The sequence below is a fragment of the Squalius cephalus genome (genome assembly GCF_949319135.1).
Source record: "Squalius cephalus genome assembly, chromosome: 4".
Lineage (NCBI taxonomy): Eukaryota > Metazoa > Chordata > Actinopteri > Cypriniformes > Leuciscidae > Squalius > Squalius cephalus.
In genome coordinates, this window is record NC_137125.1 from 55,299,402 (window position 1) to 55,319,401 (window position 20,000).

Genomic DNA, 20,000 nt, shown 5'->3' on the forward strand with positions numbered 1-20,000 from the left:
TAAACGTGGGATTAATAGAATGCTGGTGAAAATGTGATTCAGTTCTACAATAAATTTTACTGAGTGACACAGGTGTATATTTATGGAGTTTGTTTTCTGTGCTTTTATTATGGCGGGGAGATTTATATATATATATGAAATCTCATGATGACATGACAACAATATTTCCCTTCAAAATTCATTAAACTAAAGAACATTGTAAATAAAACTAAAGAGTGTTAAGACAGTTATTTATTTGTTTATACAGAGAGTTGAGGAGGTAAGCGCTTTCTGTGTTTTCTATGATGAAAATTATATATATGTATATTTATATATATATATATATTAAATAATAAAAATAAAATAATTAAAATAAATTAAAATAATTAATTTACAATTTTTTACTTTTTTTTTTTTTTACATTTTCAACATTTAATTTACTTTTTTTATATATTTAATGTTTAATTGTTTTGAATTAAAGTAAGTTTCCAGACAAGCGTCGACATGCAGAACCGGAAGCGACCGCATGATGGCGCCAAACGCGCGCGCCCGCGGTAACAACATTCAAACATTCAAACATCCCGCGCTGCTGATCATCATAAACACAATCGCGACGACTATATAATAATTCATCATTACAGAAAAACACTGAGCCGCTATATCTCTGAAATGAAAGATGAAGATGGCCTTATTCATATGGCACTGTAACTGCCGTCCAGCCGGGTGAGTTATGAACACGTTATCTCTGAATGTAACAGTTTTTGAAATGTTTTAAAAACGTGTTTTTCTTGGTTATGTGAACGTTATAAGGGAAGATTCCATTGTATCATTCTTCAAACATTATGGGAACGATCACTTTTTAATCTGAACGTTCTGAAACAAGTAGCAACATTTTAAAAAGTCCAACTAAAACGTTTTATATATAAACGTTCCATGAAAGATATATAAATTATTTTTTTGAACTTACGTTTTGAGAACATTATTAAAGACCGGATAACGTTCTTTTAATGTTACTAGAAGAACGTTTGTTTACAACTTTGAGAACATTGATAGAACGTTCCCTGGCTGTCAGCTGAGATAGGAGTTCTGTGGTATTAGAATGTAAACGGTACATAAAATGTACCGTATGTGTGTGAGAGAGAGAAAGTGTGTGTGTGTGTGTGTGTGTGAGAGAGAGAGAGAGAGAGAAAGAGAGTGTGTGTGTGAGAGAGAGAGAGCGATAAAGAGAGAGTGTGTGTGTGAGTGAGAGAGAGAGTGTGTGTGTGTGTGTGTGTGTGTGTGAGTGAGAGAGAGAAAGAGTGAGTGCGAGTCTGCGAGAGAGAGAGAGAGAGAGTGCGAGTGTGTGTGAGAGAGAGAAAGAGCGATTAGAGTGAGTGTGTGTGTGTGTGTGTGTGTGTGTGTGTGTGTGAGTGTGTGTGAGAGAGAGACTGAGTGAGTGATTCATTGTGTGTGTTTCAGTCAGTGTGTGTGTGAGAGAGAGAGAGACTGTGAGTGAGTGAGAGAGAGAGATTCATTGTGTGTGTTTCAGTCAGTCAGTCAGTGTGTGTGTGTGTGTGTGAAGCTCAGGGAAGAGCAGCATCTGTTTTTCTCCATTTTTTTCTCGTCTTTTTTTTTTAGCCTTTTTACGGCTATTTTTTAACGTCATAATTTATTCAAACAGGAGACGCGGGAAACGTTCATCGGAATAATCTCGTCTATTCTGCTGTGGCGGTTAATGACGGTTGGTGACGGTTACGCGCTCAACTCGCGCTCGGATCTGAATAATGTGAAATCGCCGATGCGCCGCTGACTGAACCGAAGAGAACTGAACCGAACCGGAACCCTGGAGCGATCGAACTGCGACTCCCGCTGGACTGATCGAGCTGATCGGATGGATTGATCAGGAGCAGCTCAGGTGATCAATCCTGTTACTTCATTCACATTCACGGTTTAATCTCGCGCGAGATTAAAGTCAGTCAGAACGCTGACGGATGCAAACAGATAAAACTATATATATATATATATATATATATATATATATATATATATATATAAAAAGTTTAATATATAAATTAAAGTTTAAAGTGGTTTATTGATTGTTTTGTGACTGACATGAAAATCTAGGCTATGGAAAGCCATTTCTGCCACACGGACTAAATAGATCAAACAATTTAGAAATAAATATATGTGTATGTATATGTATATATATATATATATATATATATATATATATATATATATATATAGAAAGTTTAATATATAAAATAAAGTTTTAAATGGTTTATTGATTGTTTTGTGACTGACATGAAAATCAATGGAAAGCCATTTCTGCCACACGAACTTCCATACATTACAAAAACCACCTTTGGTAAATCATAATTGACATAAAAAGTAAAAATTATGACTTACAAAATCATAACATTGACATTAAAAAGTCGAAATTATGACAAAAGTCATAATTGCATATAAAGTGACTTTTAATGGTAGAAGGCCTGTCATATTTGTTTGCCATAATTGTGATATAAAAGTCAAAATTATAACTTACTATGTCATAATTTCGACTTTTTATGCCATATTCACAATTTACCAAAGCTTGTTTTTTTTTTCTTATGTGGCAGAAACTGACTTTCGTGTAAAATACAGTTGACGAGCCACGTGGACTGCTTTGCTTTATTTTGTGGTATTTTGTTGTTTATTATTATAATTAGTAATATAATTGCCATAGATAGGAATATAGGTAATAATCATGTAGTACCACAGTGTTTGACCCGACGCAGTTTACCTCAGTACTGATAGTGAACGTACTACACACAGCATCATAACACACACATTAAAAAAGGAAACACATTGCCATAAATACCGTGGTAATTCAAAGAATCACTGGTGTATTTTATATTTTATTTTGTAAGTGAGCGTTTAATTTATTTGTGAAATGATTAATTTATTTAAATGACAGTATGACATGTGTGATAATTTCCTAATATTTTTGGTTTGTTTCTGATTACGAAACACGGTATGGCATTAGACTCGGTCATTTAATACCTTTAGTGTAAATATGGTCTTCAATAATGACCTTGTTGTCATTAGTGCTGCTGAAATGAATATTCTGTGATATTTTGAAGAATGTTTGTGTTCTGGAGACTTCAGTAGTGTTTTTATTTCTCTGTGCTATAGAAGTCCATCAACTGTTCGCATACAAACACACTTCTGAAGAACAAAGAAACGTTTGGAACAAATTTAGGGAGAATAAATTGGAAGTTTTTTTAAGTAGCTGTTAGAAACAAATGCATAACAAAAATCATAAGCTAGCCGTTGATATTGCGTACAATAACCGCTCTGATGATCATCATTATTAACACTCGTCATCGCATGCTAAAGTCACATGAAACCCTTTTATTTTATTTTATTTTTTTATGAATATTGCTGTGTTTGCTATTAATGATCTGTCCATGCACATAATTATGTTTTTCACATTCATGCACCCTGGTAATCTTTAATCAAAAACCAGTCACACACACTCCTAATCTAAAGCTGCCATTGTATATTATTAGGAATATTATTCTCTTTTACTAACAGCTTGTGTTCGCTTGCTTCGGATGAAAGCGTCGGCTAAACGCACGGATGTAAGAGTGAAACACCAGCTCTCTCTCCAGCTCGGCTTCATTTCTACAGCGCTTTATCCACTGCAGATCACGCAGAGAGCTTATAGCACAGTAATACACACACTCAATGCACACGTCATCAAATATGAGACAAATTCAAATAATAATATAATAATAATTTATAATAATAACCCCTCCCGTCCAGCACCTGTCAATCAAATAGCAAACCACAACGATCCAATCAGAATCTCCCGGCAACTGCTCATCTGCATGCGTTGATATCGCTGTTGTTTTCTGCAGTATAAAGATGTGAAGTGTTTATCAGTCGACTCTAACAGGCCTCAGATCAGCTGGGTTATCTTTTATTCACACACACACGTGTGTTTCTGTACACCTGCTTGACACTTAACACAGATTATAACAAAAATAAACCAGCGAGAGTGTAGAAACTCGACGTCTGACGCGCTGGAATTAACCAACTTTGTTAACTCTGGTTATTATTATTCTCGCTCACATCTGACAGACAAACACACCTAATGAAGGCACAGATACGCTTCATCTCGAGTGGTGTGTGTGTGTGTGTGTGTGTGTGTGTGGCTGCTATTATTGGCCGTCCTCATCATCACCTTGAGTCCGGCATTAATCTGGACTCATGTTGGTCTCTGAACATATTGAGACGAGGAGAGATCGACCCTGACCGTAGACGTAAGCAAACACGAGCTTCTTCCTCAGTGTTTCTGTCTCGTTTTCTAAACATTCTTAAATCAAGACACGTTTAACTGGAGAAGAAGCAAAAATCACTTGGTTTCCCTGAAATATTGATCAAAATGAAGTGAGTTTGTGCTTAAAATAAGAGCAAATATCCACCAATAATGTACGAAAAATTATCTTGTTTTCCCTTTAAATTAAAGTGCTCCTGTTAGGCTATTTTAAAACGTTCTACTTTAGTTTTAGATTCTCCTACAACAGGTCAAAGATCAAAAACTGTTTCCTCTCAGTGTCTGAAACGCTTCGTTCGGAGATTCAGTCTCTCTAAGCTCCGCCTCTCTGAGCTGCTCTGCTGTGATTGGTCAGAAAGCAAACGCTCATTATCATATCTGAATCTCAGCTCTTGATCTCAGTGATGCGAACAGTAACGATGGCGTGGGTTTCACCGTATCAATCTCAGAAAACAGCGTCTTCTCCACACGAACAACACGAACCAAACTCTCCAGTCTCAGATACACTACAGTGTTTGAGGGCGGAGCTAAGAGACGCTGCTCAGCCAATCAGGACCAGAGGCGGGGATTATGCAAATTAGCTACATGTGAGACTGGAATTACTGACTCGTTTCAGCAGTTTCTTCTTTCTTTTAGGAGACAATAATTTATTTGTTGAGTAACTTTACAGAGCTTTTACATTCACATCAGCTCTATTACACACTACATGAACATAATTTAACTTTATTTATTTATTTATTTGTGTTATTTGTGCTGGTAAGCTCTGAGGAAGAGCATCATTTCTGCAGTGATCTGATGGCTAATAATGGCTGTTTTGAAGTTGTTTCTGATGCAGTTTGAGGTTAATTGTCTGACCTAATAATCAGACATCACTTCCTGTCCCGTCTGCGTCCAATCCAAGCGCGCGCACGACACGTCTAAAAATAGCCAGCGTTTCTGACGCCTTTCATCACACTTTTGTCTGAAAACAAGTTCATGCAAACCCTGATGCGCACCGAGAGACTGAGACTGATGAGGAATGATGAAAACTATAGAAGAACGTAATGAAATTAATTGTTTTGCTTGTGTGTCTTGATTTAAGAATGCTCAGATATTTGTGCTGGAGATCGAGACAGAAACTCTGAGGAAGAACACGATTTGGATTTTGACCAGTCAAGGTCAGTTTTCTGTGTGAATCTGCTCTGAAGAAGGACAGCCGGTTGATGGAAAAGTCATGTTGGGGTCAAAGGTCAATGAGCCGCCAGAAAGCGTCTAAATCCTTGAAAGTTTGTGAATCTGAAAAAAATTAAAAATTGTGGCGTATCTGTGGAAATTTAAGTAAATTCAAGAAAGTGCTTGAATTTATTTTGTGCAAGAAGTTTTCTGGAAAACAAATCCATATTATCCCCTCCGCTCCGCTAATGTGTTACTTCGCCAACACTTCGTGGCCACTTCGTGTGTTCCGGCAGAGAGTGTGTGTCGGCAGAGAGTGTGTGTCGGCAGAGAGTGTGTGTCGGCAGAGAGTGTGTGTCGGCAGTGAGTGTGTGTCGGCAGAGAGTGTGTGTCGGCAGTGAGTGTGTGTCGGCAGAGAGTGTGTGTCGGCAGAGAGTGTGTGTCGGCAGTGAGTGTGTGTCGGCAGAGAGTGTGTGCCGGCAGAGAGTGTGTGCCGGCAGAGAGTGTGTGCCGGCAGAGAGTGTGTGTCGGCAGAGAGTGTGTGTTGGAAAACAGTGTGTGTCGGCAGAGAGTGTGTGTTGGAAAACAGTGTGTGTCGGCAGAGAGTGTGTGTTGGAAAACAGTGTGTGTCGGCAGAGAGTGTGTGTTGGAAAACAGTGTGTGTCGGCAGAGAGTGTGTGTTGGAAAACAGTGTGTGTTGGCAGAGAGTGTGTGTTGGCAGTGAGTGTGTGTTGGAAAACAGTGTGTGTCGGCAGAGAGTGTGTGTTGGCAGAGAGTGTGTGTCGGCAGTGAGTGTGTGTTGGAAAACAGTGTGTGTCGGCAGAGAGTGTGTGTTGGAAAACAGTGTGTGTCGGCAGAGAGTGTGTGTTGGAAAACAGTGTGTGTTGGCAGAGAGTGTGTGTCGGCAGTGAGTGTGTGTTGGAAAACAGTGTGTGTTGGCAGAGAGTGTGTGTCGGCAGTGAGTGTGTGTTGGAAAACAGTGTGTGTCGGCAGAGAGTGTGTGTTGGAAAACAGTGTGTGTCGGCAGAGAGTGTGTGTTGGAAAACAGTGTGTGTTGGCAGAGAGTGTGTGTCGGCAGTGAGTGTGTGTTGGAAAACAGTGTGTGTCGGCAGAGAGTGTGTGTTGGAAAACAGTGTGTGTCGGCAGAGAGTGTGTGTCGGCAGTGAGTGTGTGTCGGCAGTGAGTGTGTGTTGGAAAACAGTGTGTGTCGGCAGAGAGTGTGTGTCGGCAGAGAGTGTGTGTCGGCAGAGAGTGTGTGCCGGCAGAGAGTGTGTGCCGGCAGAGAGTGTGTGCCGGCAGAGAGTGTGTGTCGGCAGAGAGTGTGTGTCGGCAGTGAGTGTGTGTTGGAAAACAGTGTGTGTCGGCAGAGAGTGTGTGTTGGAAAACAGTGTGTGTCGGCAGAGAGTGTGTGTTGGAAAACAGTGTGTGTCGGCAGAGAGTGTGTGTCGGCAGTGAGTGTGTGTTGGAAAACAGTGTGTGTCGGCAGAGAGTGTGTGTTGGAAAACAGTGTGTGTCGGCAGAGAGTGTGTGTCAGCAGAGAGTGTGTGTCGGCAGTGAGTGTGTGTTGTAAAACAGTGTGTGCCGGCAGAGAGTGTGTGTCGGCAGTGAGTGTGTGTCGGCAGAGAGTGTGTGTTGGCAGAGAGTGTGTGTCGAGTGTGTGTCGGCAGAGAGTGTGTGTCGGCAGAGAGTGTGTGTCGGCAGATGTCATTATCAACCTAAACTTCAGAGCTGCCCGATGACGAACATCAAACTCACATTTATATCTTTCAACAGTAAGTATTTGAATTAAACTTTTTGAAATGGAAAACCCGTGAGAACAGCATATTCACGAAGAGGCTTTTTTTTAAAACACAAATATAATCTTTTAACAATGATAATTAAAAATTTTTTTTATTGAATATATAAAATATTTAATGAACAATAATAGCCATTATAAACTTTGTATTTATATATATATTATTAAATTGTGTTGCAAGTTGTATTTTGGATTCCTTATATCTGAGATTTGAGTTTAATATCCTCAAGATATAGTTTGATGAGTGCGATCTCTGACTGTGGTCTGCTGGAAAAGAGCTTTCTCTACAGTTTCTGTACGAACCCTGGTTCAAATATTTCTTTAATTCGCGATGAAACTGGAGAAGTGTTCGGATGTTCTGTCTTTTATTCACTCTTAAAATTAGTTTCTGACGCGTATTCGTTATTGAAGCTGCCGTCAGAAAAAGAGCAATTAACAGCAGATCAGAAATAGAGCGTTCATATGATCCTGAGAGACTGGCATTGATCAGTGTGTGTGTGTGAGTGTGTGTGTGTGTGTGAGGTGAACAGCTAATGGCAGCTCGCTGAATCTCAGACATTGATTGAAACTTCACGCGGGAACCGGAGCATATGAGGAAGAGGATGAGGAAGAGGAGAGAAGACGCTCGTCTCGCTTTATTCTCCACATGAGAAACACTGAGGACTCAGGCTTTAGCTTGAGGATACTGTTCTCCTCTTCCTCTTCTTCCTCTTCCTCTTCTTCCTCTTCTTCTTCCTCCTCTTCGGGACGAGGGGATGAAAATGTGAGCAATGAATTTCTACATCAAATCAAAAGTGACTTTCTTTTCTGACTTGTGAACGTGTTTCTCACCCAGCAGACGAAACTGAGTCAGCAAAACACACACACACACACACACACACATTCTCACTCACATACAGTGAGGAAAATAAGTATTTGAACACCCTGCTATTTTGCAAGTTCTCCCACTTGGAAATCATGGAGGGGTCTGAAATTGTCATCGTAGGTGCATGTCCACTGTGAGAGACATAATCTAAAAAAAAAAAAATCCAGAAATCACAATATATGATTTTTTAACTATTTATTTATATGATACAGCTGCAAATAAGTATTTGAACACCTGTCTATCAGCTAGAATTCTGACCCTCAAAGACCTGTTAGTCTGCCTTTAAAATGTCCACCTCCACTCCATTTATTATCCTAAATTAGATGCACCTGTTTGAGGTCGTTAGCTGCATAAAGACACCTGTCCACCCCATACAATCAGTAAGAATCCAACTACTAACATGGCCAAGACCACAGAGCTGTCCAAAGACACTAGAGACAAAATTGTACACCTCCACAAGGCTGGAAAGGGCTACGGGGAAATTGCCAAGCAGCTTGGTGAAAAAAGGTCCACTGTTGGAGCAATCATTAGAAAATGGAAGAAGCTAAACATGACTGTCAATCTCCCTCGGACTGGGGCTCCATGCAAGATCTCACCTCGTGGGGTCTCAATGATCCTAAGAAAGGTGAGAAATCAGCCCAGAACTACACGGGAGGAGCTGGTCAATGACCTGAAAAGAGCTGGGACCACCGTTTCCAAGGTTACTGTTGGTAATACACTAAGACGTCATGGTTTGAAATCATGCATGGCACGGAAGGTTCCCCTGCTTAAACCAGCACATGTCAAGGCCCGTCTTAAGTTTGCCAATGACCATTTGGATGATCCAGAGGAGTCATGGGAGAAAGTCATGTGGTCAGATGAGACCAAAATAGAACTTTTTGGTCATAATTCCACTAAACGTGTTTGGAGGAAGGAGAATGATGAGTACCATCCCAAGAACACCATCCCTACTGTGAAGCATGGGGGGGGTAGCATCATGCTTTGGGGGTGTTTTTCTGCACATGGGACAGGGCGACTGCACTGTATTAAGGAGAGGATGACCGGGGCCATGTATTGCGAGATTTTGGGGAACAACCTCCTTCCCTCAGTTAGAGCATTGAAGATGGGTCGAGGCTGGGTCTTCCAACATGACAATGACCCGAAGCACACAGCCAGGATAACCAAGGAGTGGCTCTGTAAGAAGCATATCAAGGTTCTGGCGTGGCCTAGCCAGTCTCCAGACCTAAACCCAATAGAGAATCTTTGGAGGGAGCTCAAACTCCGTGTTTCTCAGCGACAGCCCAGAAACCTGACTGATCTAGAGAAGATCTGTGTGGAGGAGTGGGCCAACATCCCTCCTCAGTGTGTGCAAACCTGGTGAAAAACTACAGGAAACGTTTGACCTCTGTAATTGCAAACAAAGGCTACTGTACCAAATATTAACATTGATTTTCTCAGGTGTTCAAATACTTATTTGCAGCTGTATCATACAAATAAATAGTTAAAAAATCATACATTGTGATTTCTGGATTTTCTTTTTTTAGATTATGTCTCTCACAGTGGACATGCACCTACGATGACCATTTCAGACCCCTCCATGATTTCCAAGTGGGAGAACTTGCAAAATAGCAGGGTGTTCAAATACTTATTTTCCTCACTGTACTTGTTTCTCACCCAGCAACACTCACACACACATTCACACGCACACTCACTCACACACACGCACACACACACATTCACTCACACACACTCACATACAACGTGTTTCTCACCCAGCAGATGAAACTAAGCCAACGAAACGCACACACTCACACACACAAACACACACACACACACTCACTCACATTGAAAATTGGACAACGGTTCAGTATTTTGTGCCTAACATCATCACTGAGGGAAAGAACTACTCGACTCTCTGATTAGTGGTATTTTCTGCACAGCATCATGGGAAATGTAGTTTTTCACCATGAATTCTGCTGTTAAACACGATTATTTTAAGAATAAGCTGAAATAATGTGGACTGAACATTAATCATCACTCTGCTAGCTCACGGTAAGGCTGTCTGTAACGGTTTATGAGTTATTGCTAAAAATCAAGTGTTTACTTCAGGAACTGTTGCGCTCTATAAACTTTGAACGAACGACCAGTTCAGAACGAGTGAGAGAGGTCGTGACCTCCTGAAGAAGAACGGCATGATGGGAATGAGGAGGGCTGAAGGAACGCAGACGACAACCTCATTTTTAACCAGACTAGATTTTAATAATTTTAATAATTCATCCGGCGGATGCATGCGAGCTTATGAACGCTTGTCCAAAGTTTTCCCGGCGTGTTCTCCTGTTCTGCGCATGAATTATGCAGATGTCCTGAGGGTCCGCAGTTCAACACAAAGACCTGAATTAAACATGAAGAGCTCTTACAATAAAACACACAATTAGAAGCGGCTCGTTCCTCTCTGACAGATTCTTAATGAGGAAATAATTCTGTGTTTCTCCCTCCGGCGCCGGAATTAAAGACGTTTATAAGGTCACTCCATCAGATTCCCAAGGTGACTCTGCACAAACACACGCCGTTATTAATGCAGAACCAGCGCAAATATTAGTGCGACCTCAGATTTAGTGTTTAATATATAATTTGTGTTTTAGGAACAGCTTGTGAGAATTCATAATGCCTGCATATGGATGTTTCGATCAGTTTGTCATTTAATAACAGGTTTATGTAAATGCTGAAGATTAAACATTATTATGTTTGTGTTTTACTGACGAAGATGACGAGTGTCTGGAACTGAGCCAGATCTCATATTCATACGCATATTTACACAGTTACGTCGCCTTTTTGAAAAGAAGTCTTATTATTTGATACTGAACAATAGGATTATTACTATATAATATATTTATTGATTGATTAATGTTAATTTTTATCATTTAATAAAATTTATTTGTGTGTGTGTGTGTGTGTGTGTGAGAGAGAGAGAGAAAGAGAGTGAGTGTGTGTGTGAGAGAGAGAGAGAGAGTGTGTGTGTGTGTGTGTGTGTGTGTGTGTGTGTGTCAGTCTCAGATGATCTAATACTCATTACTCCACCGCAATCCTAACACCGATCGGGAAACAAACGGTCGGATCTCCAGCTCCTCCGTAATGGAATATAGAAGGTGTTCATATCAGTTCATAATCTGTGTGTAAGTGATATGAGGATCTGCCAGTAATTACCGTCAGTGTGTGTGTGTGTGTGTGTGTGTGTGAGAGTGTGTGAGAGCGACTGCGATCACTGCTGGATTACTTACGACCAGAAGAGTCCGAGTCCGAAGAGGATCTGCAACAGGAGGAACGCCTGCAAGTGAAGCTCAAGCCTTCGATTAGAAAACGGATATTTCTGGTCCTTGATTCTGATTGGTAGAGCCGTGTTCGAAGCTGTTGTAAATTACTTCACACACACACACACACACACCTGTGACCACGTTACACTAGTGTTACTCCACACACACACACACACACACACACACACACATCTGTGACCACGCTACACTAGTGTTACTCCACACACACACACACACACACACACACACACATACATCTGTGACCACGTTACACTAGTGTTACTACACACACACACACACACACACACACACACATACATCTGTGACCACGTTACACTAGTGTTACTACACACACACACACACACACACACCTGTGACCACGTTACACTAGTGTTACTCCACACACACACACACACACATCTGTGACCACGTTACACTAGTGTTACTCCACACACACACACACACACACACACACATCTGTGACCACGCTACACTAGTGTTACTCCACACACACATCTGTGACCGCGTTACACTAGTGTTACTCCACACACACACACACACACACACACATACATCTGTGACCGCGTTACACTAGTGTTACTCCACACACACACACACACACACACACACACACACACACACACACACATACATCTGTGACCACGTTACACTAGTGTTACTACACACACACACACACATCTGTGACCGCGTTACACTTGTGTTACTCCACACACACACACACACACACACACACACACATCTGTGACCACGTTACACTAGTGTTACTCCACACACACACACACACACACACCTGTGACCGCGTTACACAAGTGTTACTCCACACACACACACACACACACACACCTGTGACCGCGTTACACTAGTCTTACTCCACACACACATCTGTGACCGCGTTAAAACTAGTGTTACTCCACACACACACACACACACACCTGTGACCGCGTTACACAAGTGTTACTCCACACACACACACACACACACACACACACCTGTGACCGCGTTACACTAGTCTTACTCCACACACACACACACACACACACACACACACACACACACACACACACACACACACCTGTGACCGCGTTACACAAGTGTTACTCCACACACACACACACACACACACACACACCTGTGACCGCGTTACACTAGTCTTACTCCACACACACATCTGTGACCGCGTTACACTAGTGTTACTCCACACACACACACACACACACACACACACACACACACACACACACACATCTGTGACCGCGTTACACTAGTCTTACTCCACACACACATCTGTGACCACGTTACACTAGTGTTACTCCACACACACACACACACACACACACCTGTGACCGCGTTACACTAGTCTTACTCCACTAACACTAGTGTAACGTGGTCACAGATGTGTGTCTCCACACACACACACACACATACACACACCTGTGACCGCGTTACACTAGTCTTACTCCACACACACATCTGTGACCACGTTACACTAGTGTTACTCCACACACACACACACACACACACACACACACACACACCTGTGACCGCGTTACACTAGTGTTGTCGTGCCTAAAAACAGCCCTCAGCTGTTCTACACTCACTGTAAATCACGGCTTACTTAATTTATGATTATTACAAAAATAATGTGATAAAAAGTCAACAAAAAAGCACCCCAAATGTCAATGAAAAGATCAAAGGTTCAGTAAGTAGATCCTATACACTAATGCTCCCTGTGTGTGTGTGTGTGTGTGTGTGTGTGTGTGTGTGTGTGTGTGTGTGTGTGCAGGATGAGTGGGAGAGTTCAGAGCGTTCTGGCACCGGTTCTGCTGCTGCTTCTCCTGGGATCTTCAACACAATCCAGGGAACATCAGGGTGGGTTTCCCTCTCGTCTCACACACACACTATAAGACATATTGTCTTTTTAATATTCATAATATTCATTCATATAATATTTCTATTTAGGGTTAGGTTTTATTTTTATTTTAGTTTTTTATTTATTTTCAGCTAGTAATTTTAGTGATTTGGTTTATTTCAATTACTCATTTTTATTAATCTAATATTTACACACACACTCACTCACACACACACAGTACTCAATCACACTCTCAGACTCACACACACACTGCTCAATCACACACACACACTCACTCAAAAACTCTCTCACACACACACACACACTCTCTCTCAGAGTCTCATATAAATGTCAGCAGTAATTAAGTCCAGTGCGCAGCAGCATGTAAATAATTCAGTTGCTGTAGTGAGAATAGTTCGTTATCAGCTCAACACTAATATCATCATCATCATCATCATCATCATCATCACAGCTCTGAGTGAATAAAGCAACATCAGTCACACGTCACTTCAGTGTTACGATTCGATCACTGATGTTCTATTAGAGTTTTTAATTCAGGTTTTCTCTTCATTTATATTATAGTTAACATTTTCTTGTCAAATGGCCTATATATTGTTATTTTAGCTATTTGTTATTTTAGTTTAATTATATTTTTATGAATATCACACACACTCTCACACACAAACACACACTCTGGCACACAAACACACTTACACACACACACACACACACACACACACTCGCTCACTCATTCGCAAACTCTCACACACACTCTCGCTCACTCACACACACTCTCAGACACACACACACACCCTCTCACACACACACACACACACTATATATACCTATATATTGTTATTTTAGCTATTTGACACTATATTTCAGTAGTATTTGAAGTGTTTTATGTGTGTGTGTGTGTGTGTGTGTGTGTGCGTGTGTGTGTGTGCGCAGTGGTGCGGGAGGTGCGTTCGGGCACGTGTGAGGTGGTGGCGCTGCATCGCTGCTGCAATAGGAACAAGATCGAGGAGCGATCGCTGACGGTCAAGTGCTCCTGCTTCCCGGGACAAGTGGCGGGAACGACCCGAGCGGCTCCGTCCTGCGTCGACGGTACGCACACACACACACACCCACCACCCCACCGATTCTTTATATTTGAATTTGAGCATGCATTTAATAAAGCATGCATTTTCTTGATAAGTGCTTGTAGGCCAAAGTGCAAAAAGTTAATCAAGATAAGAATTTTGAGCAAAAATAATTGTGATTATCAGTTTAACCATTATGCAGCATGACTAAAATATAGGGATGCACTGATATGAACATTTTGGCCGATGCCGATAATTCTTTATATTTGAAAGCCGATGACCGATATATTGGCAGATAAATCTCTAATTTGGGTAAATGTGTAAGCTAGATTTATGCCTATTTTTTCACATCTTCATGGACACCACAATGATTTCCCTCGTGTGGTAATATTTTTCCTTGTAATAATGTATGGTTTTCTAAAAATGAAAACTGCTGCGTCTGTGTGTAGATGAGAGAAGCAAAGTGTGTGTGTGTTGTGCTCACGCTACCTTATGGCCAAGCATGCACCCTTAAAATAGCATCTGAACGCGCCACTGACTTTAGACGAGGTTTCTCCTGGTCAGTGGTGGAATTGTTTTCTGAAACTGCAAAATAGCACCAGGGAACGTTTGCGCCGGAACACGCCTCCTCTTTTCACTGAACAGCGCAAGTTCATTCCCTAATTTACCGGTGTGCGTCTGTGGAGGGAAAAGTCTGATGTGCGTCGGGTGCAAAATAGGAATGATGCATGCGTCAGTGTACAAAGTCAATTGCGAGATAGGGCCCATGTGTTAGTATTAATGGATCAAGTGTTGCCAATAAAGATGCGTCTTCAGCCGTTTCTTGAAAATGTCCACGGACTCAGCCGCTCCGGTTGAGTTGGAGAGTAAATCATGGGCTAATTTAGATTTTTGTGTGAACTATCCCTTTAATGGGCAGGACGAGGGCCGGTTCTGATGGGTTCGGGCCCCTGAGTGCCGTCTGACCTATCACTGACATTCTGTCTCTGACATTCTCTGCAAATTAAAGTTGGGCTCTAATGTCCTCCATCGTGTCTCAAACACCTGCGAGTCACACACTGACCCGTCACACACACACACTCTCTCTGTGTTCAGCCTCGATCGTGGCGCAGAAGTGGTGGTGTCAGATGCACCCGTGTCTGGATGGAGAGGAGTGTAAAGTTCTGCCGGATCTCAGAGGCTGGAGCTGCGCCACCGGGAACAAGGTCAAGACCACCAAGGTATGAGGCTTTCAGCAGATACGTCAAGTACAAGCTCACTTCATTTGTAGAGCACATTTACAACAGACACTTTACACAACAACCACATAGTAAAATCTGCACATAAAACACAAGTAAGACTGACAAAACGGTGTCAGACTCAATATAACATAGTAGAACCAACCGTAGAGAAGAAATCAGTGTCCTTTAATACCGTCTCTACAACTCTCGAACTAATCTCCAGGGAGTCAAAAATAGCTTTGCTTCTTTGTGCATGATTTAAACCGGCCCATTATGCTCTTATATAATTTAATATTCAACAATAATATTGATCTGATGACAGCATTATATGAGAACTGAACTGAGCTGGACGATGACATCACTGTTTCTCCAGAGCAACTATATATATATATATATAAATTAACTAAATTAATAACTTTTTGACAACACAAATGAACCATTACTGAACATAATTAAGTTGGACTGAGACGCTATTTTCTTCTAGACACAAACTTTGTTGCATTATATTCCTGTTATCTCTGCTTTGAAACACTCTGTGTTGTAAAAAGCGCTGTATAAATAAAGGAGACTTGACTTTTACAAACATTCTCGTTCATGCAGTGTGTAATAGAGCTGATGTGAATGTAAAAGCTCTGTAAAGTTACTCGACAAATAAATTATTGTCTCCTAAAAGAAAGAAGAAACTGCTGAAACGAGTCAGTAAATCCAGTCGCACATGTAACTAATTTGCATAATCCACGCCTCTGGTCCTGATTGGCTGAGCAGCGTCTCTTAGCCCCGCCCTCAAACGCTGTAGTGTATCTGAGACTGGAAGAGTTTGGTTCGTGTTGTTCGTGTGGAGAAGACGCTGTTTTCTGAGATTGATACGGTGAAACCCACGCCATCGTTACTGTTCGCATCACTGTGAGATTCAGATATGATAATGAGCGTTTGCTTTCTGACCAATCACAGCAGAGCAGCTCTCAGAGAGGCGGAGCTTAGAGAGACTGAATCTCCGAACGAAGCGTTTCAGACTCTGAGAGGAAACAGTTTTTGACCTTTGATTCATGTAATATAAATAATATAAAGTCAGAACTGTGAGATATGAACATGCAATTCTGAGTCTTTTTTCCCTTAGAACTGGACTTTGTAACTCGCAATTACGAGTTTATATCTCACAATTCTGAGAAAAGATGTAAATCTAGTCTTCATCAATCTAGTCTAGTCTTCTAAGCTTCAAAACTAAATTAGAAACCTTTAAAATAGCACAATCTGGGCACTTAAAGCCCTCACATTGGATGTTTTATCTCATTTTTGTTGCATATAATAACATTTGATGTGCTTTCTTAACACTATTCATCAGCTTTTATCACATACATGTTGCTCTAGTAATTTAATCTGCGTAGATTTTCAATCGCTACTAAACTCTAACCATTCTTAAATCAAGATACATTTACTGGAAAAGCAAAATGGCTTGTTTTCTGAACAAAATAAGTATGTTTATGCTTAAAAATCAAGGGTGGATGAAATGAAAACCTCCGTTAGGGTCAGAAAAATCATCTTATCTCCGAGTGCGAGTGAGTGTGTGGGTCAGCTGAAGGTCAGATCCGTCAGTCTTCGGGATCATCTGTTCCCGCCTCACGAGTAGATGAAGCTTTTAGCCCCATTAATGCCCCGTGTGCCACCGCAACACCCTTCGCCCGTCAGAGTCCGCTAAAGGCTTTAATTAGAAGCTTTTAATAGTAACCCAATGCAAATGTCCTTCTCCTGGTTATGACGACTGTATGAGCTCGTTCAACTTCTATCAATTATTTAAAGGGCCTCGCCAAACCTGTCTGGAGCCTAATTATTGATCCCGAATATCCGCGGTTATCTTCAGACGCCGGCAGATTAACCAGGCCAACCTCAGAGCTGGATCTCTTTCTGCTCTGTATGAAACACTAAACTAATGCCGTTTCCGGCTTTCATTTCCCATGTTTCGGTCGGCACAGATCTCCTCGGACCGGGACCAGCTCTGGTGAACACTGGAAACCGGAGACAGGTGAGCTGACCTGCACAACACAAGCCCGTCATCATCATCATCATCAGCATCAGCATCATCTAAACTCTGCCTGATGTAAATCTCAGAGATGCGACTGATGTGTGTTTAATGTAGCTTGTTTCAGCCTAACTTTATGTATATAAAAACAATATATTTTAAGTTAATTGCAGAGTATGCATATATATTCGTGGCGATTCATGAGAGTGGGCGGAGCTTACAAGCTCTTTTGGCACGTTTTGCTCGTCGTGATTCTGATTGGTGGAATTTCGGCACAGCATCATGGGAAATGTAGTTTTTCACCATGAAGTCTGCTGTTGAACATGATTATTTTGAGAATAATGTTAAATAAGGTGTGCTGACGAGAAGCAGATAGTGTTGGAAAATGAGTTTCTACTTCCTGTTGTGCTTCATTGGTTTAGCCAATGTGAACTGAAACTCAAGCTAACACAGACTCTGGTTTTGAGGGTTAAAACATGCTTTGTAATGATGTGTTTACCTGTTTCAGACACCCGGAGACGCCCGTTTCAGATCACAGGATTATAGGATCTCTAGAGACTCGATGAACTCTCAGATCATGGACACTGACGGACGCATCCGGAACATTTTCTTCCTGTATTTCTAATATGAATGTTCATGTATCCTCATATCAAGTAAGACCACTGCAGGTTTTTTCTGTACGTAAATGATGCATTTGCTCATAATAAACCATGACTGTCTTAATCTAGTCAGAGTTTCTCGTAGCGTCTGTGAGCGGATGAGCGGCTCGTCTCAGGGATTGTTCCCGGTCTCCGGTTCTGTGCTGTTTTCCAGGAAGTCCTTAAATGACCCTCATGCGACTCTCAATCATTTCACTGTAACAGAAAAAAATGTTTTTTGAAAATGTGATTGACAAAAAAAAAAAACAGTAAAAAATGTAAATTAATTTTCAAAAAACTGTAATTTACACAAAAAAATACGGAAGCCGTTTTGACGTCCATCATAAAAACACTGATGGACAAGATAAAGACAAGATTTTAAACACTAAAATAACGCGATAAACATTCATTTATGAAGTACGAGAAGAAACGGTTATTCAAATGAACAACCATCAAACAGGGAATTCTGGGAATGTCAGTTTATGGCTTTTCGCTGTGAATTATAATCTTTTTAATTCTTAAAATGGTACATTTAACTCAAATGTTTAATGTAAAATTACAGTTAAAAATGACTGTTAATCAGTGAACCGGTTTTATATATTTACAGTTAAATTTCATAATTACAGTGAGGCATACATGTGGTGTCAGAACCAGAAACGGTCGCGCTGATGATTGATATTTAATCGTTTTTAGACAGAAAGTTTGAGATATTCTTTCATAACGCTGATGGTTTGCTGGCTTGCTTTAGGCTGAACTTTAAAAGCATGGTAATTAAAGCATCCGGCGGTGATGAAGATCTGCACGACGCCTCCTGAGTCAGAGATGAACTCTTGCTCTGCGCGACTCACTGAGATTCACTGAAACTGCAGATTAGTGCCAGCCTTTATTTACTGGTTTGTTTGTTTCAGACCCTATTGCATTTTATAAATGTTTACAGTTTTACTTTATTTTTTAAATTATTTTATAATATTTAGTTGTTTTCAGTATTTTGTTTTAGACCTTATTTTTCTATTTCTAATTTAATTCTATTATTGTTTTAGACCTGTTTTTTTAATAGTATTTTTTGTTTGTTTGCTTTTAGTGTTAGACAGTATTATTATTATTTTCTATATTTAAGTTACTATTTTATTTTTTATTATTTTATTTTATTCAGGTTTTTGTAGTTTTAGACTATTCTTTTTCTTGTATTGTATTTTATTTAGTTTTACACATGTTTGATTTAGTTTATTTATGTTATATTATTTTATCTTTATTGATTATTTTATTTTACTTTTAGTTTTTTTATTCTATTTTGTTTTTTGTTTTAGACCTTATTTTTTCTTTCATATTTTTATTTAATTCTATTTTTTATTTTGTTTTAGACCTTTTTTATTTATTTTATAATATTTTTGCTTTGTTTTGTGTTAGATCCTATCAGGGGTTTTTTTTATTCAGGTTTTTTTATTTTTTTTATTGTATTTTATTTAGTTTTACACCTGTTTCATTTGATTTTTTAAGGCCTATTTTTTATTCTATTTTGTTTTTTGTATTAGACACTATTTTTTCTCTCATATATTATTATTATTATTATTATTATATATAATGACTGTCATCCTCCCATTTAACCAGACGAACTGAACGACACGACACACACACACACACACATCATAATATTATTTTTTATTAATATTAATATTATGACCTTTTTTTATTTATTTTATAATATTTTTTGCTTTGTTTTGTGTTAGACCCTATTAGTATTAGTATTATTATTATTTTAATATTTTATTTTATTCAGGTTTTTTTGTATAGT

The 20,000-nt window shown here is 40.1% G+C and overlaps 2 protein-coding genes across 5 annotated transcripts in view; both read left to right on the forward strand.

Moving 5' to 3' along the window:
* etv6 (ETS variant transcription factor 6) overlaps positions 1–200 on the forward strand; it is a 28,595-nt gene extending 28,395 nt beyond the window's left edge. For both annotated transcript variants that reach the window (XM_079870162.1, XM_079870161.1), the window contains exon 9: positions 1–200. This exon is cut by the window's left edge and continues 374 nt beyond it. The gene's annotated coding sequence lies outside the window, so the exon portion shown is untranslated.
* A 949-nt stretch (positions 201–1,149) lies between these two features.
* Positions 1,150–18,296, forward strand: LOC307157558 (chemokine-like protein TAFA-2). 3 transcript variants are annotated; one of them, XM_079869497.1, is made up of 6 exons: positions 1,150–1,873; positions 13,186–13,271; positions 14,203–14,358; positions 15,429–15,553; positions 17,524–17,573; positions 18,079–18,296. In XM_079869497.1, exons 2-5 carry the CDS (start codon positions 13,187–13,189, stop codon positions 17,551–17,553), a joined length of 396 nt encoding a protein of 131 aa, XP_079725623.1. In that variant the 5' UTR covers positions 1,150–1,873; position 13,186; the 3' UTR covers positions 17,554–17,573; positions 18,079–18,296. The 3 variants fall into 3 exon arrangements, with proteins under 3 accessions (XP_079725623.1, XP_079725624.1, XP_079725625.1); XM_079869498.1 differs by having other exon boundaries at positions 1,436–1,873; positions 18,102–18,277; XM_079869499.1 differs by lacking the exon at positions 17,524–17,573 and having other exon boundaries at positions 1,436–1,873; positions 18,102–18,277.
* Positions 18,297–20,000: the final 1,704 nt, after the last annotated feature.

What these genes read in the sequence shown, in the direction of transcription:
- LOC307157558 (XM_079869497.1), top strand. Translation starts at nt 13,187, where the DNA reads ATGAGTGGGAGAGTTCAGAGCGTTCTGGCACCGGTTCTGCTGCTGCTT. An exon ending in ACAATCCAGGGAACATCAGG is followed by an intron (nt 13,272 to 14,202) that starts GTGGGTTTCCCT and finishes GTGTGTGCGCAG; the next exon opens with TGGTGCGGGAGGTGCGTTCG. An exon ending in GGCTCCGTCCTGCGTCGACG is followed by an intron (nt 14,359 to 15,428) that starts GTACGCACACAC and finishes CTCTGTGTTCAG; the next exon opens with CCTCGATCGTGGCGCAGAAG.